At 31.4% G+C, this 24,411-nt stretch overlaps 1 protein-coding gene across 3 annotated transcripts in view; it reads right to left on the bottom strand.

Moving 5' to 3' along the window:
* Positions 1-23,356, bottom strand: part of LOC107451713 (multiple inositol polyphosphate phosphatase 1) — a 38,317-nt gene extending 14,961 nt beyond the window's left edge. Inside the window, exons 1-2 of one of the 3 annotated variants that reach the window (XM_043053750.3) lie at positions 22,633-23,356; positions 5,131-5,326 (exon numbers count right to left, since the gene is read on the bottom strand). In XM_043053750.3, the coding sequence (XP_042909684.2) occupies positions 5,131-5,326; positions 22,633-22,662 (226 nt within the window). In that variant the 5' untranslated portion in view covers positions 22,663-23,356. Of the gene's footprint in view, positions 1-5,130; positions 5,327-8,707; positions 8,863-16,259; positions 16,394-22,632 lie in introns of those variants that run through there. The other 2 variants (XM_071184270.2, XM_043053745.3) reach the window with 2 other exon arrangements.
* Between the last annotated feature and the right edge of the window lie 1,055 nt (positions 23,357-24,411).

Below are 24,411 nucleotides of genomic sequence, written 5' to 3'. Positions count from 1 at the left end.
ATCATGCTTTTGCCACAAATAAAGGAATTTATTGCATCAAGAGGCGAATTTTACGAGCAATTAGAAAATAAGGATTGGCTAATCTACCTCGGATTTCTGACAGATATAACGGCAAAGTTGAATGAATTAAATTTAAAAATACAGGGAAAAAAACAGCATATCGCTGACATGATTAGTGCAGTAAATGCATTCAAATGCAAGTTAGTGTTGTTGAAATCCCATCTATTGAAAATATCATTATAACATTTCCCAAATATAAAATATACTGTTAAGAGTTTAAATTTGAATAATGAAAATTTTACTGCTACATCATATTTAGAAATTATATATAAGCTTATAGAAGAGTTTTCTTCTAGATTTGAAGATTTTGCAGCATTAGAACCCGTTCTAAGATTTTTCGTAAATCCATTCAATGTTACTGAAGATGATGTCCTTGAAATAGTTTCAGTGTATTTCGAGCTGCATAATATGGAAGACCTAGAATTAGAAATAATAAACTTGCAAAGTGATATTATTTTAAAAGCGCATAGTAATGATAAAATGTTTTAGAACTTAGTCGATGAAAATAAGTATCCTATTTTAAGGAAATGTGAGCTAAAAATTTATTCATATTGTGCAACAACATACAATTGCGAGTCTTTGTTCTCAAATATGCAATATTTGAAATCAAAATACCGAACAAAACTTAATGAGTCACATTTAGATAATTCTTTAAGGACCGGGAACTCTAAATATATCCCCAATTATAAGAAATTAGCTGAAAATATGGACACCCAAGTTTCACACTGAATTATATGTATCATTATGTATGACATCAACAAAATAAAGTTATAAAAAATCTGTTTTTTTAATGCCTATTTATACCTGTTGATTATCTGTAAAATATGCGCCCTCAGTGATTTTCAAATTTAGTATTGCGCCCTTAAGGATTAACAGGTTGCCGACCCCTGGCTTAGAGTGCCCTTGCCGTCAGGCCAACCGTAGGAAGTCATGTTTTTCTTCTCCATGTAAAGCAAATGCGGGTTAGTTCCTACAAAAAGTCCTCCACGGAAACAAATTTCTCCCATTACTTGATCCAAGAGTTCTATTGTCTCCTGGATTAGGTTCAAAATTACAAGGCTACGAAATTGAATATTGGTAGTCGTTAAATTGAAGATTGGGTCGGCTGTTCAACAACTCTTAATTAAAATATCAAAGGTTGGCAGAACGAGTTCGATTAAAAATGTAGGCAGCATTTTCGGAACTGTTTTGGAGTTGACAGATGAGTCCGTTGCGGTTAAAGATAAGACCATGTTTGGTTTTGAAATGTGAAGTACCCGTTACGGGATGAAAGAGTGAAGAAGTTGAAATTATATCCAACGACTAAAGAATTTTCTGCAACTGCATTAGCTCTGATGTTATCGTAGATATCGAACGATCGTAGGGACGGATGTCTTTCCCTTCGAATTGCATTTTTTTTTTTAGCATTTTTTTTAGCTCAGTGGAAATGTCACTAAAAATTTATTGCGGCAAAATAACTATTTCTTGTTTATTTATTTATTATTTATAGTTTATTTTTAACGATGTATCGTTTTAGCAAAAACAATTAGACTTAGATGTTATTATTTAAAATGTGGGAGCGAAAATTTATCATCATTACTACATTTTTACACTTGAAAGGTTTAATTTTATATTTATTTCTTTTAATTACTTTTATTTAAGGCTTATTAATGCGAAACAATTATTTAAAATGTCACTGTGAAAAATTATTGCAATCCTTAGTCATTAAAAAAATATTTAGTCTGCCGGTAATTTAATTTCTTGCAATTTGCAAATTTAAAATGTGTAAAATGTACTTATTAAAAAAAATTTCTTTGATAGAAGATTAGAACAGTAGAATGATATTTTTTTTTATTTACGTTTAACTTAGTTTAATTTTTGAATCAATTTTAAATTTATTGCTTTGTAAATTTTCGTTTTTTATACACTTGGACCTTTTCTACGAAAAGAAAAAAATTAATCGCAGTAAAATTTTAAATTAGTGCTTTGGAGTCAAGAAATTTTTTTTCTCTTTTTTTTTTAATTGTGAGATTTGTAGCGTTCTCCCTTTGATTCTTTTCTTTTCAAAGAGCTTTAAAAATGTTTTTCTGTGTCAGGTGAAATGCCCATTTCTTCTTTTGTCAGAAAGATATATAAAAGCTGGTTAGTTAAATACGTGTAAGAGAAAATGAGAAAGCGACGCTATACTATGTTGCAAGTTAAGAAAAAACCATCAACCCTATGGAGAGAGCCAGTTCACATCTAAGTGCTCGCCAAATGAATGTCAAGCTTCCAGAGTGAACGTACATCAAAATCGTCAACTCTTGAAACGACGTTGTGCAGCCTCCTTTTTGCTACTTTCTTATTAATAATAATAATAGTTATTAACAACAATAATCATTTAACAATTAATAAAAATGATATCTGAAATTTGTACCAAGTATGACTTTCTGTTCGCCTTTAAAGAAATTGATGAAAGAAAAATAAATATAGCTTCGTGCAAACGATTTTCTACTACAGCGAAACAAAATAAGTTAAAAGTTCTTTATCTTATCATTTGATTTGTTAAGAGCATGTCAACATGAGAACATTTTAAACTAGTAAAATTAATAATAACTAGATAAAGTAAAATTTAAAGGTAAACTATGTGAAGGATTCAAATGAACAATATGACAAAGAAATATTTGAAAATAATTTAAATCATAAATAAAACAGTTGTAAAAATTATAGATGTTAAAAACATATAAATGACACCCTGTTACAAAAGCGTCAAGGAATAGTTGACAAGTCCAGTTGTTTGAGGTTGCCATAATGTGTTTAAAAACTTTTGAGGCCAAATTTTCATACGATTCTCCAATTTTCACCATATAACGGCCTTGCACTTAGGGTAATTTTCAAGAAAACTACCTAAATAGTGCTGAGTTTTACATGCTTAATCATAATCATTTTATTGTATTTACATTTAACCAAAAATGTATACAGGCGCAAGGCAAAGAGTCGTTGTCCCTATAATTTTGACAGGTTCGAGAAGAAAAAAAAAATCATTGATCATGCGATTCATGATGATTGTATGTCGTGGTTCAGCCTAATAAAGTAATCAGATCAGCTCATAAATAATTCTCAGTGGTCACTATCCAGACTTTTATAAATCAAATCTTTCAGTTTCCTTGAATACATAGTCGAAAAACAAATATTTCCAATTTCGTCAAATACGTAATCAAATGACGTTTTTCTAGCCTACTTGAAAAACTATCTGATACCCTTACTAGAGAGAGAGATAAAAAAAATAAAAAAATACAAAATAAAAATTAAAATATAATAACTCGAAACCTATTACGAATTCGAGTTATCTTTGAAGTGACGTCGTTGCTCAAAATCGGCAGGATTGAGAATGGATAAATAAAACGTTGTAATGTTGAAATATAAAATAAACTAACGTGATATAATAGTTGCTTTTTATAATACTTCCTGTTAGCTTTAATAATATAACACTTCTCACCTCAAAAACCATTCATAAATTATCAATTATACTGAAATTAAATAATCATAAAATAATAAAGATATTTTTATATTGTAGAAAAACAAATCCTATTTTATATGCATGAAAATTACGATCATTCCTTTCAAAATACATTTGTTTCAGAAATTTGGAAAAATATTACACACCACTTGGATTATTTATTTTTTTAATTGTTACTAAAGTTCATCATATTTATTTATTCTGTGTAGTCTGTAAAAATAAGTAAATAAAAGAAGATAATAAAGATAGAAATCTTAATGCTTCTAATGGCTAATATGCTTGTTAATTAGCGCAAAAGATAGTCTAGGTAATTAAGTCGGAAAAAACTTTTTTTGTCTGAGTAAATATATCCATTTTTGGGATTTTTGACATTCTAAATAATGGTAGTCACTATCTTAAAGGTATTTATAGTTAATTAATTTCTAATAATTTTGTCCGTTCACTCCATTTAACTTTATTTTTACTACTTGTACTCTTTACTACTTGTATATATTTGTACCTGTTCATAAAACGCGAGCTTATATTTTTAAAATTTTTTTATTTTTTCATTTTATAACCGTCGTTGAACAGCCGACCCAATTTTTGGTCGGCTGTTCAACGACTTACTAATGTTCAACTCCGTAGCCTTGTAATTTTGAACCCAATCCAGAAGACAAGGGAACTTTTGGTTCAAGTATTAGAAGAAATTTGCCTTCGTTGAAAATTTTTCGATGGTACTATTTGTTTTACATGGTGAGGAAAACCACGAAAACATCACCCGGTTAGCTTGACGGCAAGGGGACTCTAGCCCATGATCCGTCTACTGAGGATATTACACGTCAGCACTATGGTCGATGCAACCCAGATGCAGATTCGTATCTACCAGCCATCACTGGGATTCGAACCCGGTTTACCTCATTGGAAGTCGAAAGCTCTATCCCCTACGCCTTCGCGGCTCTTTTAAAAATTTTAACTTTTATTACTTACTAGCCGCCTGAGGCGACCAGTTGGCCACCACGAACTCTCCTCTTCGCCGTTCCACCTTGTCTTCCGCCTTCACGAGGTCACCACTTCGCGACTCCACGTTAATTCTGCTGCATTCAATACCATTGAGCAGAATCTATGATATTGATATCTTAGAAACATATTAAAGGAATGAAATAAAAATCTTTCACGGATTCCCTGCTGTGAGATTTCCTCTTTAGATTCTCCTACACGAACTCACTACTTAACGGTCAAGCACTGACCCCGCTGCCTTCGGGAACACTTACATTTGCGTTTTCATTTATAGGAAGAGAAAGCAATGCAAATTTTGTTTTAAAAGTATTTTAATTTCTACTTAACCGTACGTACACAAATTTTTTAATACGGATTTCGTCTGTTCAGTCATTTATTATTTTGTCATTTTTTTGTTTTTTTTGTTTGTTTTGTTTAGTGCGGTAATAAAAATCGCGTAAACACTTTTGAACGATAAAATTTTAAATTAAAAAGAATTCAGTCTAACAGTTCCTGAGAAATATAAGCTTAATAAAAACGTTAATTTTTTTTTCAGATTTTAACTGTTAGAAGAACTTATCGTATTTTAAAATTTAAAAAAAAACAAGATAACTAACCTTCTAAATCATAAAATGTTGTATAATCTTTGTATACAGCAGGATAAGATGCTTTAGTGCCATAATTTCTGTAAGGAGTAGGATCAGCTGCGTAGCACCTTTTCTTGCCATCCAAATTCACGCAGGTGTCTGGAAGATTTGGATCGGACTCAGAAAAATGCCGCCCCAGAAGATACACCAGGACAACAAAAAATCCCTAAATTAAAATAGTGAAAATTGTTTAATTATGTCTCTATATAACATAAAAAAAATAGCAGCTTAAAACCGTTTTCAATGTTATTAGTGTATTCTTATTGGACAGAAAAATCATGTAATGGGATTCTCATATGTATATATAAAAAATTAACAGTGGACTAATTGTGAGACACGAAGTCAAGCATTCAGGGAGGTCAGTAAGCCGCTGGGTGACCACTTTTGCACAGCCTGTGAAGGGACCGAAGGTGTGCTGTATTGGCCCTCGTTAAACTGGTCTACCGTAAATTGCTAGACATCGAGCGCACATTATCGGACTACTATCCCCTCTCCTGAAGATAAAAGTGATGGAGTGTCTTCGAATCATCCTCTGGGATGTTTTCCAGATCGTCGCCAGTAGCCCATTGCGCAGCTCTAGTACAACGTAAATAAAATATTATTGATACTACTGAAAAAAGTACGAAAATCTTTGTCATAAAAAAAATTTAAAAGTTATTATGGTAAGTATATGTAAATTATTTATTAACATCTTATTTAAGGGTATTTCTATTTCAGAAATATTTGATGTTCTTTGTTGAAGTTGTATTCAACTAACTACTATACACCCCACTATGGAAGTGCACTATTTTCGTCTGAATGTTTTGCCCTCTATTTAGCAAAATCATCGGGAATTGGATGATATATTCAGATTCTAGAACCTGATTAGAAGCTTTGAAAAACAGTATCATCGAACTCCATTTCACAATTTATATTTCAAGATATAAATCGTGAAATAAGAAATAATATGAATAGGAAAATTGTTTTTAGATCTCCATGATAAAGGATTTAGAATTCTGTTATCCCGGTTTCCTGGACATGTTGGAATATCAGAAAATGAAATTACAGACTACATAGTAAAACTAAATATTTTTCTATATTCTTAAATATTCCATATTCTAATTATTTTAGAATATTTCTAACAGACCTATTTCTCGCTGTGATGCAATTAAGACAGTGACAAAGATCTTAAGTACCAATTCAGATTAAGAGTCAATAGCATTAATTAAGTCAGTTAGAAATATTTAAACTCTTCAATACATTTTACTATTATTATTATTATTATTTTTTTTTTTTTGGTTCTATTCCTGAAATAAACCAATTTTATCCGCATTTTGTGAACTAATTGCAAATATGAAAACAGATTTTTTTCTACCTGTTCTACTATTGAAGGTGCTGAAAAAACATTAGATTAAAAGATATCATAAATTAGATCAATTACATCCGTAAAAGAAAAATTGATACCGAAACCAACGGTAAGGTTGGCGGAAAAGTTTCTTCCTGTAAACTTCTATAAATCACTACCGGGTCTACTACCTTTACCTAAATAAGCTAAAAGGTCTTTTGTGGAGGATTATCAACGATAAATTAAAATATAACTCAATAGTAACTACGCAAATATTTCAATAAATATAATTTACATAACTACATAATAAAATATTTTGATTGTACCTTATTTGAAAGAGACGCAATTATGCGAATATTTATGTTTTAGTTATTTACCAAATAACATTTGAAACATTCCAGAGAATAAGGCGATCTTTATCGTTTTTAGATAACAATTTTAATTTTAATTCATGTACTCGAAATATTCTGGTAAATATCTTTTAGCATGTTCTCATTCTATAAAAAACTATTTTTATCTTCCACTTCTTATTTTTATTTATGAAATTTCATAATAAATACCTTTGTTTATAGAGATGAAAGAAACAACCCCAGGTAGATTGTAAAGTCTACCTTGACGCTTTTGCTACATAAACACGGGTATATCCCGGTGTTAGGACCGCCCTTAATATGCATTTTTTATAATCCTTATCAAAAATAGAAAGCAAAAAATGCTTACATATCGGACTTCCGTAAATTAATATTTAAACCATAAAATAATTCGACAAATCACTGCACAGCAAGACAAATGTAACTAATATCAAAACAGGTTTAATTGAAACTTGAAGGTGTTTCGAATAATCCTCTTTTAACTCCTCTCGAAATCGAACCTGTTTTATTATTTATTATATATTCTCTTTCCTGTACAGTGATTTGTCAGAATTCAATATCGTTATTGTTTTTTCATGGTTTAAATATTTAATTGCGACCCCCAACTAGTATTTGTTAACAATGTGTATACTTTTTATTTTCAATTTTGATAAAGATTCTAAAAATAGATATTAAGGGCAGTTTTTGAGGAACACCTTATACCGTTGGAACTGTTTTAATAAAAAAATTAATAATAATAACAAGTATAATATATCTGTTTGATTTAATTTTACTATTTAAGATCTATTTTAGACAGTATAAGGACTTTAATTCCTCTATGCTAACCTGCGAAAAATTATATAAACACTATTTCCGTATTCATTTAGAAACCAATTAATATTCTTAAATACTCTTTATTTCATTTTATTCATTGAAATTTCTTTTGAGCAATTTTAAATTATAAGGATCAAAAATATTTTCTTTTTAATTTGAACTTTGTAAAGTTTTACAAATAGTCACCACATCAAAATTTGGTAACTAAATTCTTAAGTAACTTTGGTTATAAGATGAAATAAAAAAATATTCAAGTTCATTAATTATTTGCTGAATAAATAAGGTAATTGCGTTCGTAAAAATTTTCCGTTTGTTCACATGGACGGAGTAAAACCACGTTTTCTGTCTTTAATAATACTAATTCTGTTAATATTTTTCGTCCATTAATAAGTTAATGGCATAATAATGACTCATAAAATTTTTGTAAGTTATTTAATTAATATTGCGAATTAAACTATACTATGACAGTACTGTTGAAAACAAATTAGTTTTAAAAAGAAAGAAAAATTTCTAATCGAAATAGAATAATATTAGCTAAAAATTTTTACTTATTTTTAAATAACTATGTTATAAATACCGAACAAAGGAAACAAATCATTTATAAACTTCTTAAACTCAATAGCTCATAACCAGTTTTGAAAATAATAATATTTTGTTGTCACGGATGTTTAGTTCTAATATCTACCGCTAGGTGCCACTTGGATAGTTATTGATAACAGTATTTCAAATCCCACCATAATTCGAAATCAAAAAATATTGAGTCATCAAGCTTAAGAGTTATTCCCAAAATATAATTACATGTTTAGGCGTAATTACATTTTACAAAATATAATGAAATTTTTAATGTAGGCGGATTTTTCAACCTGTGTTTTTATAAAACTAAATAATTTTAAATCAACGATAAATTTTATTTTTATTTTATAATTACGAATTAGTTAAAACTAAGCAAATAAAACGGTACTTAGCGTGCGATAATACAGATTATAAAATCAAATATTACCTACATAAATAAAAAATAAATAAAAAAATGTGTTATACATACAATTACGATCACACCAATGAGCGTGAACTTCGCGTTTCGATTCATATTTCTAAAAAATGTCTCTCAATTCTGATGACATAAAGCTTGAAGAAACCTGCTGTATTTGAGAACTCCGCACGCTTAACTCAGTTAAAAAGAATGAGTGAGTTATTCACAATGAGAATATAATTGCCTATTTCGCCTACGACATACTCGAAGAGAGCGTTCGTTATCAATTTATTCTTTCCCTTTTGTATTATTTAATTTGTGTTGTCAGACTCTCACAAATGAATAAAAGATGTATTTTGTGTTCACTTCAATTTGTCACTTTAATTTACAAACAACGAAAGGCTTTTAAGAGAAATTCATTATTTTTTTGTTATCGGATCAATACTTCGTAAAACGTTGTAGGTGGAAACAAGTTTATTTTTTTAATTCGTGGGTAGTATCAGCTTTTTAAGCTTAATTTGGCGTGGTTACAAACGTCAGAAACTATCGAAAGTGCAATATTAGCACTGAAATATTGATGATGTAACTCAGCTTTTATGCGGCTTCTTTCTTTGTTTTAATACTCACGTCTGAATGCGTATATATATAATTTTATTTTAACAAATTGATATAATAATACATTAACAAATATATTTTAACAAATTGATATAATAATATATTAACAAATATATTTTAACAAATTGATATAATAATATATTAACAAATATATTTTAACAAATTGATATAATAATATATTAACAAATATATTTTAACAAATTGATATAATAATACATTAACAAATATATTTCAACAAATTGATATAATAATATATTAACATATATATTTCAACAAATTGATATAGTAATGATATTATGTGTACCGCTAAAAATATTCTTAAATTCGAATAAAAATGTATATTCATCTACCTACAATAATAAAATGAAGAGTGCGTGTCTCTCTCTTAACTCCAGAATCGTTTGTGCTAACGTTCTAAAATTCGAACAGTGGCTGAAAGGGGCAATTATAGTCCCCTATTCTTAAAATCGTTCAAAATCTTTAGTTGGATGGTTCGGGAGAGACGTTAAAAAAGCGGAATTAGTTTAGAACTAGCCATTGATATAACTGCCGACGATTCTGTCTTTTAAAATATTTTATAAGAGTGCGTGTCTCTCTCTTAACAACTCCAGAATCGTTTGTGCTAACGTTCTAAAATTCGAACAGTGGCTGAAAGGGGCAATTATAGTCCCCTATTCTTAAAATCGTTCAAAATCTTTAGTTGGATGGTTCGGGAGAGACGTTAAAAAAGCGGAATTAGTTTAGAACTAGCCATTGATATAACTGCCGACGATTCTGTCTTTTAAAATATTTTAATGATAATCAGTGGTATTTGTTATATAGTAACACTGTTTAATCAAAAAAGGAGCATATTGCACGGTCTTTATTATTTAATTGTTTTTTATTCTTTATGTCAGAAAAACTCAATGATAAACGTAGTAGCGTTGGCGGACTTTCAATCTGTGTTTTTACAAAACTAAATAATTTTAAATCAACGATAATTTTTATTTTATTTTATAACCGTCGTTGAACAGCCGTCACAATTTCGGGTTTACGACTGCTAATGTGCAACTCCGTAGCTTTGTAATTTTGAACACAGATCTCAGAAGACAAGGGAGCTCTTGTTGGATTGGGAGAAATTTGATGCTTGATGCTTGATATTAGTAGGAACTCGGTATTTGGCCCGAAGGGCCACCAACCGATTCATCGATTCTGGGTAGACATATGCTTGGGAGTCATATGTTTGGAAAGTTCGAATTAAATTTCTAAGACAGTTCAGTTCATCATTGGAGTAGGGCATGAGTGAAGGTGAGATGATCATCATTGAGATGGGGAGTCCCCGTTGAGTAGAGATTGTAGTAATCTGGTCACTTCTTGATTTTTGAGTAACTCCTGCAATTCTTTCACTAGTGAAACTAATCTGTGAGCTGTAGTTGCAGGTGTGGGCTTGATCTGAGGTCTTTTTCGACTGGGGCGGGCCTCGCACCCAGTGAAGTTTGAGGTATGATTTCCCTCGCAGTTGCAGCACTTGGCGGGAGAAGCTTTATCCTTAACACATTCGTACGAGTAGTGCATTTCTGCACATTTCATACATCGAGGCTGGCTGGTACAAGTTCTTTGAGTATGGCCGAAGCCCTGGCATCGAAAGCACTGTGGCTGCCACCGGCCGCCACGGAATCTCTCGGTGCTGATGTTATTCTGCTGTATTTTCTTCAGGGAGAAGATCTTTTCCTGGTCTGCTATTGGTGCGATGATAAGGAACAGGGGGAGGGGCTTATAAGCTCCACCCACTCTCTTCTTAAACTGGGTAACTCTATGTAGATTTAGGTCCAATTTCTCAAATTCTTGGGAAATTATCTCAGTTTTAAAATTATCTGGGAGTCCACGGATGATGATTTTGGCAAATTTAGCTGGAAGAGCTTTTTCTGCTTTTTTGGGAGGCTCTTGGTCATTATTTGAGATCACATCCATAGTTTCCGATGCTGGAGGGTTCACTGGCTCCGGGTGCGAAATGGGCTCTGAAGGAGAAATGCTGTTAGACGTCGTTGAAGTAGTGCTATCAGTGGATTTATTTGCATCAGTGGGCTTTTTCTTCTTCTTCCTCCTTTTCTTTGCCGGGGGCTCTGTGATGTTTTCGGTCTGTTTTTCCGATTCGGAGGCCGAAGCCTCTTGTGTCGGCTCTTGGTTCTGTTCATGTTCTGTGAGAGGAGTGATGTTGTCGATTTCCGTCGCAGGTTCATTTTCTTCCATCTCCATAATTGGAGTTTCCACAGGGGTACTCGGCTGTTCAGGCATAGTTGTCACTGGGTCAGGAATTGGATTAGCTGAGTAGTATGGCCTAGTTGCTCCCTCAGGAACCTGGAAGTCCTTGATCGTGCCGATGCTGTTTCCTCTTTTATTCTTATATATGAAGTCTCCATACTTATTTTCATAAATTTCTCCGGGTTGTAGATTAACTTCTTTAAAGTCAGGATAAATAATTTCACGTTGGATAATCGGTGGAGGAGAGCAGGACATTGTCTTGCCGCCTCGTCCGGATCGTCGAGAAAACATGATTCGCTCAGAGCTTGGTCACAACACAACCGTACTCTGTGAAGGCTTGAGTTCTGGTCAAGGAGAAATTTGCCTTCGTGGAGGACTTTTAATAGGAACTAACCCGCCTTTGAGTTACAAGTAGAGGTAAAACAAGACCTCCCACGGTTATCCTGACGGCAAGGGGACTCTAACCCATGATCCGTCTACCACAGAGGATATTTTACTTCAGCACTATGGTTGATGCGAGAGGGGTGCGGAATCGTATCGACCAGCCATTTGAAGATCAAGTAATGAGAGAAATTTACCTTCTGAGGATTTTTTGATGAAACTAACCCACATTTGCGTTACATGGAGAGAAAAACCACGAAGACCTCACACGGTTGGCCTGACGTCAAGGGGACTCTAACCCATGATCCGTTTACGGCAGCACTGTTGTCGATGCGAGCTGGGTGCGGAAGTCGTACACCAGCCATCGCTGGGCTTCGAACCTGGGGTCACCTCATTGGAAGCCGAACGCTTTATCCCCTTAGCCACCATGACTCAATCAACAACAATTGGAAATAAAATGTAAGTTAAGCACTAAAAAAGCAAAATTAATGGATTAAAGGTACTTATTTGCTTAAGGGGACCGTAGAACTTCTTTACACTTTCATTGACACTAATGATGCTTAATTAATTTTTGTAATAGTAGTATGTCTGCTGGTAGTATGGGAATTGATGTTGTTTAAGTAAGTACCAAATAAACTGATATCAAGGTACCTCCTATAGGCATTACGGTAATAGGTTGCTCTCTGAAAGAGATAAGTACCGGACAAAATCGATGGATTTTGGTGAAATTTTCGGGATTATGAACTGGCTCCGAGTAACAGCATCATGCTAAAAATATGTTTTGCTTATTCTTTTAACGAGAAACCATCTGGAAGGGTGAAAAATTGTAAAAAATAAAATTGGTATTATTTTAACTTTATAAATTGTGTTAGTATTAGTATTTTTTTTTTCATTTTTGTGTTTGATTTTTATTTTGTAGTATTGCTTAGTACTGGTGTATCGATTGTTTACTTCTCTTTTTTTTAAATCCTGTACGAAGGACGGGTATTCAACTACCGTATATTCCGGCGCATAACGCGCCCCGGCGTATAACGCGCACCCATATTTTCTAATACTTTTTAAATTTTAAGATATACTCTTCGTATAACGCGCACGAAAATTTGGATTGTACCTGTGCAATATCTCGTCTTTCAAGATCGTAAATAAAAAGTTTTTTTCCCTATCTATTGCAAAAATAAAAGAACTGAATTTAACATGTATGTGAGGGTAGAGTTGAAAGAGTAATGTGATTCTGAGAAAAGAAATTGTTGTATTCAGCAGTGCAGTTGTGTGCAAGAATGTTGTTCCCCACATTATGTAATAACGAAAATCAATAAAGTATATAGGTAAAGGTATGTTATTTCTTTAAAATGAAAGTATTTTTCTATATTTAAATTTTTTTAATCTATAATTTTTTATATTCGGAGTATACCGCGCACCCATAAATTCCAATGTTATTTTTTATATTAAAAGGACGCGTTATACGCCGGAATATACATAGTATATATAATATATATAGTATAAAATATATATAGTATAAAATATATATAGTATAAAATATATATAGTATAAAATATATATAGTATAGATAAAGATAAAAGGCAGGGCTCGAAAAACAGCCCGTCCTCGGCGGTCAAAAATTCACCACGGACAACGAATTTCTCGAATCCGACATCCGCACGGAAGGCCATTTCCCCCTTAATGTTATGATACATTTTCAATTTTTGTTATTAGAATTGGTGTTTTCTCTGTCTGGGAGTACTGCATAGGATAAAAGGGGCTTTTGAGCAATGAATTTAAGTAAAAAAAACACACACACACATCACGTACTAGACTTAAACAAGAAGCCTTAAACGCAATTATGAACATCTACCTAAATGGAAAACCCTTTTTAGATTTCTGTGCAGAAACCTCTGTAAATCATAGGCTTAATTGTGGAACTGGCAAACGTCATATCTGATTAATTAAAAAAACGCAGCACCCTCGGATAAATTGACATTCCAGATAACTTTGCCTTTGTCATTTAAATTATTTCATAAAAGAATTACTAGGTTACTATTAGTAACCTAGTATTTCTTTTATTACTGTATAATGTAATCGTAGTAATCCTAGTAACTACTAATTCATTGTGCAATTTACATAAATGTTTGTAATAAATAAAAGAAAATTATATTTTTATTTATTTAGAAACTACGGGTTAGTTTCAAAGGAGGACGGGTACATTGTTGGACAAGCCGTCCTCGGGGACGGGTAAAATTTCTGAGTTTTTTCGAGCCCTGATAAAAGGAAACGTTTGTGTGTCTGTTTGTTAAAACGTTAAAAAATTTTAGCTACTCCGTTCAGGAGAAGCGTTCACAAGCGAATTTTTCTCAGTGGTTTAGCATTTCGCATTGTTGTAACAGAAAACTGCAGGCGATTTTGTTTTATCAATTATTTAAAAGATAAACATTTTGACGTTTGCTACCTTACAAATCAATTTGTTTAACTTTATCTCAAGAAACAAACCAGTTTTCCGAAATATTAAAATATCAATTACAAATACCTTTAAATTCTCACTAACAAACATAATATAACACAGAAACCAATAATAAGTTACATGAAATGAAACCATTTATAAAACCAAAACCATAAAACCAAACTTTTAAAAACCTAAATAGCTCAAGAAAAATTGAAGTTCTAATTAACAGTATGGCTGAATTGACTTCATCGGAGAAATGCAAGAAATATATTCTTTTTAGAATAATTATAAAAGCAAATCATCTGAAAAATGGGGAAGAATTAATGACTAGGTTTAATAACATTAACAATTATTTAAAAAAAGAATGGTTAAGTAAGTTACATTAAGAAATTCAGACGAGATAAATTGTAAAAACCACCATCACCACTGGTAAGCTACCAGGAAACAAGACATGTTGGTTGAGGTAAAGATGGTGCGCTTTGGCCTCAACTACCATTTCGGTGAGGCAAGTCCACCACAAACAGATTACGCATTGAACTTACAAGTTTTAACTCATAAACATCTTTTACTGAATGAACTAGCGCCAGTTTGCACAAGTTGCAGAAAACCACTGACCATTAAACACATTCTAACACATTGTACTGATTTAAAACTCATGAGACGTCGATATTTCAATTACGATTATCCTAACTTATCAAATTTAATTGGTGACTATCCACACATAAACCTAGTTGATTATCTTATAGACGATGGTTATCTTACCTTAATTTAAAATTACAATTCTTATATCAACCTAGTGTTAGGAGCGATATAGCCTTTCCTGGCTATTGCGTCAAAAATGGCGAACTAACTAACAAAAGAAAGAAATAGTAAATTGATTGAAAGAAATAGTAATCAAAAAAGAAAATAAGACAGAAAGGTCATTGCGTGTCCTCTGGGTTATGGAACTCGTATTCAGTTTGAGAGGTTCCTGATAATAAAAAAAAAAGAGAACTTCAAATTAGTTTTCGTGTTGTTCCACGAATAAAAAACAATTGGGTATGCTATCGCCTACTTCACTGGTTGTGTTATTCCTACTAAATTTAACCAGTGAACGGCATTTTCTGCGAGCCTGACATCAAGCCACAAATAAACAAACGGAATGTTCGATCTTTTAAATAGCTGCTCGACAGATTATATTGTATTAAATAGAAAAGTTCATTTTGTAATAATTGATTTTGTTGTTTCATCTAAGTAACTTAATATTTTTAGCAAACATATTTAAAACTCAGTTTATTAATGAAATTAAAAGTTTTTTTTTTCTCTTCTGACAATGTGAGACATCAAATCAATTAAACTTAACGAACATCATTCTGTAGAATCCACAAATTAAAACAAAAAATCAATGTTTTCAAATCAAATTAAATTAGCGCATGTAAAATATTAAACAACAACCACTATCTTCCATTCATTTAGCATTGTACGATAGTATATGTTATTCCTACTAAAATTTTCGAAGTGGAAGTAGTTGTGTTTTTTTATATTATACCCAATTAAATTTATTGCTTAAAAATAAAATATAGCATACTTTTATGGTTACAAATTATTCCGTAACTATAATAGATGAAAGTTGCGCAAATGTAAAATTCAATTTAGACATATTTAGAAGATAGTTCAGCCAGTAATTATTTATACATATTAATAATTAAGTTTTATTTGAGTCAGTTCTTAAAATGTTTTCTTTATTCATATGTTTAACCGAGGGTAATGAACTTTCAAAATATTAAAAGTAATATTTAAAGAAATTAATATTTTTGCTAAATAATGTCATATATGAACCGGATCGTATAACATCAAGAAAAATTATTTTACAACAAAAAGAATCAATAAGAAAAATTTTGTAACATCAAGAAAATAAATAGTCAAATAATATCGAATGAAATGCCAAGAAAATCGAAGTTATTTCCCTACCTGTGTCCGTACAGTTATGTACACCATTCTAAACATACATTTTTAAACACATTACGAAATGCATAGATCTGTACGATTTCATTGCATAATTCAAAGAGACCTCATATCTGAAAGGAACTTTTTTCATTATGTATTTCTGACCGCTGAACAAACCTTTTTTAAATAATAGGCTAATACGAACATTTTTATAGCAAAATTACAATATGATCAAACAAATTGTAATAAAATAATTCTTTTGTAGTAAATCATTTCATTGAGACTTTATAGCTACATTAATTTACTGCTAACTTTTTTCTTATCTGAATCAAAGGATTGATCACAAATGTTATAGGACAAAATTAAAAAAAATTTCTTCCGGCCAGTGGCTAGCTATAGATTTTTAATGGCCACCTTTTAAAAATGGTTATTTTTTTCAAAATTTAAAAAAAAATTGAATTGAAGTTTTAAAGGAAAGAAAATGTTGACCTTATTGTAAGACCTTATTTTTAAGTATTTCTTAAAATATGGTAAAAATAATGCGTACAAGGTTTATTTCTAAAATGAAGAAAAAAAATTAAGAAACAAGCATGCAACTAAGTAATTTTAGAATATTAAAAAATGTTCCAAATAATTCTATATTTGTTAAGGTAGGTTGGTACTTTATTTACGTCACACTAGAGCTGCACAATGGGCTATTGGCGACGGTCTGGGAAACATCCCCGAGGATGATCCTAAGACATGCCATCGCAATTTTGATCCTCTGCAGAGAGGATGGCTCCCCTGCTTCGGTAGCCCGACGACCTGCGCGAAGTCTAGTACTTTACGATGGAACAGTTTAACGAAGACAGATACCGCGCACCTTCGGTCCCTACGCAGGCTGATCAAAGTGGTCACCCACCCTCTTACTGACTGCAGCGAGTGATGCTTGATTTCGGTGTTCTACTGGGAACCGTGTCTTTACGATCAGTCCACTGCGGCACCCGTATTTGTTCTAGACTTATGGCGATCACTTGGCGACTGACACATAATTTAAATCATCGTTAGTTCTTATGTTTAGGCGCCTCATCACCGGTGTCACTGTCAAATATACGAATTAAGCAATACGAATATACGAAATATACGAATTAAGTATATCTATTATACGAATTAAGCAATTGTGCTTACTATTGCTTAAGTTACAGAATCAGACATAGAAACCTTCTTTCTCCGCATAAACTTTTTTTTGGCGGAATTATATTCTTGACTTTCAAAATACAATGGGTAACCTCAATCTAGAAAAAGTGGCCTTAATAGTTTAATGGGACGAGTGGTAATTTATGTTAATTTCCCTTTACGTATTTCGTCATATCATGGGAACTTTTTTATGAAAGTCAAGACATTTTTGCACGCGTTTTAAAATTCGTTTTTCCAAAGATTTTAAATAAAAGTTATAACTATTTATTATTTTTTGTCATTTTATTTAGTAATAGCCGAAAAAATCTGACTACAACTATAAACTCCATATAATTTTTTCTTAAAAATACTATAACTACATTCTTAATGGCATAATTCTTAATAACATATTCTTCTTAATAACATAACATTCTGCATAATTTTAAATGACAAAATACACAATTTGAATGAAGTTAGGCAAATGGCTTTCAAATTATAAAATTTCAAAAAAGTCACATTTTTAAATTTTTTTATCCTCCAAGGACAATTTGCTCAATTTCGTTCAAATTTTGTATTTTAAAATTATATAGTTTAAAATGTTAAAATGTGTATCCTTAAAATTCAAAATTTTCTTCATATTAAATGAATTAAAAATTATTAAATGAAATAACAAAATATAACAAAATACATCGTCAATCAAAATATTAACAATTTTTCAAAAGGAAGAATGTTCTAATTTCAGCAGAAGCTTTGAGCTGGTGAAATATGCAAGTTTTAATAATTTCCTGGCTGCTTAAAGCAAAAATGTGTGTGTATACATGGTTTCAACGTCTGTGGGCATCATTTAACTTATGTTTAAAAATTTTAGTTTTTGTACACGATCTGAACCGTTACAATAATGTCAATACATAAGGTAAGATCCCTCTAAAAATTAAATATAAACTTGTTATATATCTATTTACAGTACAAATCACCATAGCAACCACTCTGAACTAAACTAGTTGCCGAATGTCATCCGGCGACATTATTTTTAAACTATTTCCGGTAGCTGAAATGAAAGGTTGTCTATGTCTTTCAGAACAGTTAATGTTCCATTTCATTTTAAGTATAATCTTTTGTTCATTTTTATGTTATGAGTATTTCTTTTTTACTGTTATATGAGTTCTAGTTTACGTGTTTTCAATAAACTAAATAAGAGCTTGTCGGAAATTTAGTTTCTGAGACGAACGGTTACAAGCGTAAGATTTTTAAGAAATTTAGTGGCGAAATATATTGGTCATTCTCTGAAAAACAGGAATTTCTCTACTGATTTGTTTTTTAAATTTGAGGCAGCCACTATATATAAGCTTAACACGGCACCATACGACAGCCACTAATATATATATATATAGATAGATAGATAGATATATCTATCTATATCTATCTATATCTATATCTATCTATCTATCTATATCTATCTATATCTATATCTATATCTATATCTATATCTATCTATCTATCTATCTATATCTATCTATCTATCTATATCTATATCTATATCTATATCTATCTATCTATCTATATCAATATCTATCTATCTATCTATCTATCTATATCTATATCTATATATATACACTAGTGGGCTGCGCCCCCTGCTCGCTAACGCCGGCCAACCACCGAAAATTGCTACGCAATCTCATATGGTTTGCTTCGCTCGCTACTAACTTAGGTACATTGCAAATGCACAAAATTCTAAGTATTCAAAACAATCATTCAAATCCGTATAACAACTTTTTTTTTTTAAAAAAAATTACATCTTTTTAGTAAATACTTTGAATTCAAATAAATGACATGTAATTCGTTAAATCTATTAGAAATGTGCTATAGTATAAAATCTTAAAGCGTAACAGCAGGACTGAGACTCATTTTTCAATGAATAACTAATAACAATAATAAAACAAATAAATTCGTGATATAAATCAGAAATCGTCATATATAAATTCGTGAGAAAAAGCGCTTTCGACAAAATACTAAGATAGAGATTTATCGACTAAGACTACTCACTTCTGCCTAGCTTAATAGTATGAGATTGCCGGAGCTAATAGGGTGAATTTCGGAAGAGATCACCTTTGGTGAGAATGCTCTCTCTGTTTATTTCAGTTCCCTTTTATAAAAGCGCTATATATTGAGCCACCTCAGCTAGATTTGGCATGTGATATTTTTAGCGGCAATCATTGGTCGATTTTCTAGCCTTGCCATTCGGGGAGTTGTAATGAGGCTTTTTTTATCGCCGTGTAAGATATACACATACACATATACATACACATATACATACACATATACATACACATATACATACACATATACATACACATATACATACACATATACATATATATAAGCTTCCTATGCCACTCTTTTTTATGAAAGTTAAAGCATCCGACTACGACCCCCAAAGACCCTTAATTTGTATCCTGCCGGCAATCAACAAACATCTCTCGCACGCTGTCCTCCATATATGTCACTACAGACGCTCGAATGCGCGACGCAACTATCTCCTTCCTTAACAAATGGCAGCACACTACTACATCATCTTCTTCCATGGTGCCATCTTAATTCGACAAACAAATCTTCTAATTCCAAAACTTTAGCGCTGATTTTCGAAGTTCTGCCGCCAAGGAAAATAAAAAACCATAGCTTAAGTGCCTTACACTTGAAGCAATGCGATGATTTTAAACTATATATATAATCTTGCCTTGAAGAATTATCAGGTCTTTAGAACAGACAAATAACTTAAATATTTTAGAAGTTATAGAACTTTTATTAAAAATCGCCAATTTGACATTTCCCCACCTAAATAAAAATTATCAAAATCACCGTCGCATTCTCAGTTTTTGCAAATTTTTACGAGCCTAAGTAATACAACATTGGAGTAAGTTACTAAATATTAAAAAAATTGGACAACAAACCCTTTTCATTTTCAGCACTTTCAATTAACACTTTTCTCCATATTGACGTTTTGCGCCATTTTTAACTAAGCAATAACAGCTCTGATTTTAGGTAGGCAAAACTTAAAATAACAGTCATGAGTAACAGTTGTAAACGCACAGCAATTATAAAAATAGCATATTATTCGCAAAAAAGCAATTCATATTACGACGGAGCCTTTAAAAAGGCCCCAACTGCACTGGAATGGTGATTTCACTTACGGCCTCTCGACTGACAACGAGTCAGACTTCTCGTTCACTGGAGGGGAGTGTGTAGCGACCATTATACATTAAAAAACTTTCTGACTCCCCCTGGACTGGTGTGTACACCCTTTTCTCTGATGGTTAGAGCATTCGACTACAACCCCAGAGGCCTTTGATTCAATCAACATCTCTCCTCCACAAATTTTTGAATTACGTTTATATTTATTTTTAAAAGAGATCTGAGCTTATTTAATGAAATTGTTATATGTTCTCAGATTCTCGTATGCATAAATCAGTAAAGTTATTTTAAAATGTCCTCAGACAAAACCCACCAAGTGTAATGTTCAAGTTGAAATTTGAGAAGCATAAATGACCGGTAAAGGGTGGAAATTTCAATTGAAGGTTATTTAATTTGGTAATAAATTTCTTCATAATGGTCGCAAAACGTTTGAAACTACTCACTACAGACCTTTCCAGTTAAAATTTGAGTACTCTAGCCAGTCGGAAAGTGTCACACATGAGGATCGTGCTATAGATATGACGAAACCCCTAATTTTTACTTTTAAGATACCAATGCATTTCAGATTAATTTCTGAAGGAAAATAGTCAAACAAATTTTTCGTACTTACATTTATAATTATCTCGTCTAACTAATTATATGAATTTTATGAGCTCTATCCAAATAATGCATTAATCACTACATATAAAAAAGGTAAATTACCAAATCCTTAAAATATAATCCTTAAAAATAAATATATAAGTAATATACATAAGTAATCCTTAAAATATATAAATAATCCTGAAAAGTAAATATATCAAAACACAAAGTTTATTCTTTAGTAGCTCTAAACAAAATATCCTCCACTTATGTTTCTGCCCACAAACGTGACCTCTTACTCAGGGAACAGGTATTTAATTCGAAATTAACAGTACATCGAAGTTAATAGATTTATATTTTGATTCCATTATTTTCAATACATTCTCAATCAAATATGTTATTTGTTGAGATTATTTAATGTTTTTTAAATACTTATATTTTTGAATTTTTACTAAGCTAAAAAACAGCGAAGAGTGGCTGTCAGCAAACTTGACTACACATGTAGCAATTTCGAACAAAAAATTCAATATTATTTTACTAAATTTACAATTTTAATGTATTCAATAAGCTTTGTTAAAGTTTATAAACTATTTATATGTTTTTTTGAAACTTAAATTTTTGTTGTTAAAATCATAGGAAATAAATGCATGCTTTTTCTGAGAATGAACCATACGTAAAGAAAAAGAGTTGCAGTATTAAAGGCAAAAATAAAGTAAAAAATTAATATAAGAAAAATTAATACTATAAAAATTATCTGCAAGAAAATACTTTAAGGTTGCTTTGGAATGTGAAGAAAAATAATTTAAAATTAAAAAAATACCTTAAAATCTCAACCATTGTTCTTAAATTTTAAAAGAAAAACTGAAGAAGTAAAAAAATCCAAAAGTTATCTGAAACCGGACTTTAGGATTTTTTTTAAAACTAAATTTACAATTTTAATTCTTTCAGTGTGTTTTATTAAAGTTTATGAACCATTTATATTGCTTTTTAAAATTTAAATTTTTGTCATAAATAAAAGAAAGAAATGCTTGTTTTTTCTGAAAATGAACCATATGTAAAGAAAAAATTACAATGTTAAAGGCAAAAGTAAAACAAATTTTTGCATAAAAAAATTAAGAAATACAAAAAAAATTATCTACAAAAAATAATAATAATTAAAATCTCAAAAGCTTTTCTTAAGAATTCTTAAAAACATGCATAAAATAAAAAATTGAAAAAGTAAAAAAATCCAAATATTATCTAAAAACCGGACTTTATTAATTAATAAACTTTTCTACGATACGATATAATTTTAAAATCTACTATTCCCGTAAAGCGTAAGAATATGAAAAAAGAGTAAGCATAATTCTAAGTAAGCATAGATATATTTATTCCAGTTTAGGAGATCTTTAAGAGAGGAAGGGCTCTATAATGAGATATCCAAATATAGCTGCGATCAATATTTTCTAGTCAAGATTATCTGAAGTTTTCTTACCTGCCATCGGATCCAATTTCCTTTAGGCATCTTATCAGCGAAATGTTAACACTGTCGATATAGGAATAAAAAAAGAACAAATAATGGAATGAAATCGCAACCACCGTGATAATCTTTAAGTTTAAACTGCGAAAACCGTAGCACTCGACCTGATAATCAACAGTATCAGAAAAATATCTATTGTTAGAACTGTTCTATCGATCATATTTTTTATAAACTTCAGGGAAACGTAGCTATTTGCTTCGGAACATTAGAGTTCCATTCCATAGTTACAATGAAAGACCACGTTTTCAGAATACCGGAAAACAATCAGGAGGCAGGTGATTTTTACAAAGATGTGAAAAAGATTTTTGATAGGGGGGACAAAGCCCATTCAAAACAAACTTCCTCAATTCTTTTCTCTGATCATTCAGTTCATTTTTCACACAAAGAGTGAAACAATTGAATAGGTGTTCTTTTTTTTAACTTTTTGTTGGTAATTTCTTACAACTTTCAGTTAAATTTATCTATTTATTTACTTACATAAGCGGGCTTGTGTGCTCAACACAAATTACAACTTATAAACTCTTGTCAAACAAACGAATAACAAATTAGGGAAGGATAGCACAGAGTCATCAAGAGTTATTGTCCTTCCGCCAAAGGTTCCAAAGCTTGGAAGTAGAGGGTTCGAATACCGATGTAAACCATGGATGTATCGTGGTTGCTGCCCTTCTCTAATTTATGCAATATGTTCTTCAGCTCATAAATGGCTTAAATACCGTTCTTTGCATTGAGCACACAACCCTGCGTGTGCATTTGAACACGCAAATATCAACTAAAGTTACAGCTGGGCTAGAATCAAGCTACTTCCACGCTTCGAAGTCTTTTCAGTTATGCTAGAACATTCGTTCGTTCGTTGTAGTGGAACTGGGCGTCTGAGGTCTTACGGCCCTTTTCCCATTCATCCTAAAATTAGACTAAGAAACATACATGACAAAAATGAAGCTCGAGGAGCAAATTGGAGTTCGTGAGAGAGAAAAAAATGGCACTTTGCCATTATTAGGTAATAACAAACTTAACAATAATAAAAAGTACATGAAAACGGTAAAATTAAAGTACAATGAGAAAATCAACACTAGTGAATATTTACAGTATTTACAGTTTGGGAGTATATACAAAAGGGGGGGGGGGCGAGTTAAAGGAATGTGAGGATGTGCGTATATGTGTAAGTAAGTGTGGTTCTGTTAAAGTAGAGACCCGGCTGTCCTGGTAATTACCACTCGTGCAGGGTTGATCTCTACCAGGGCCGGATTAAGCGTGCGCGGGGCCCAAGGCCATTCAAATTTTTGGGGCCTTTAGATTAAACTTTTTTCTCGTATACTTTTTATTTATTCAAATATAAAAGTATTTATATTTGATTATATATATACAAATATTAAAGCATATTTAAAATAAAAATAAATAATAATAAATTAAATTTTACTTTATTTTATTAAATTAGAACTAAAAAATAATCATAACATTTTGAAAAATAATTGTTTTTCTTAATTTTTTAAAATTTATTTTCAAAAAATCCATTTTAAGCGGGCCCCTAATCATTGGGGGCCCCAGGCCATAGCCTAGTCTGGCCTAATGGGTAATCCAACACTGCTCTCTACACTTAAGTTACAGGGATTAGCTTACCCCTGAGGGGTTGTTATACTAGAAAATGAAATTCGACATTAAATTATTAAGTAAATTTTCTATTCTGGTTGTCTATTTCTGCCCGCATTTTACAGTCACCAAAAGCTGTGAATGGGG

The sequence above is a fragment of the Parasteatoda tepidariorum genome, chromosome 10 (assembly GCF_982258835.1).
Source record: "Parasteatoda tepidariorum strain Cologne lab strain chromosome 10, Ptep-v5.0, whole genome shotgun sequence".
NCBI lineage: Eukaryota > Metazoa > Arthropoda > Arachnida > Araneae > Theridiidae > Parasteatoda > Parasteatoda tepidariorum.
This window is presented reverse-complemented; position numbering and strand designations above follow the sequence as displayed.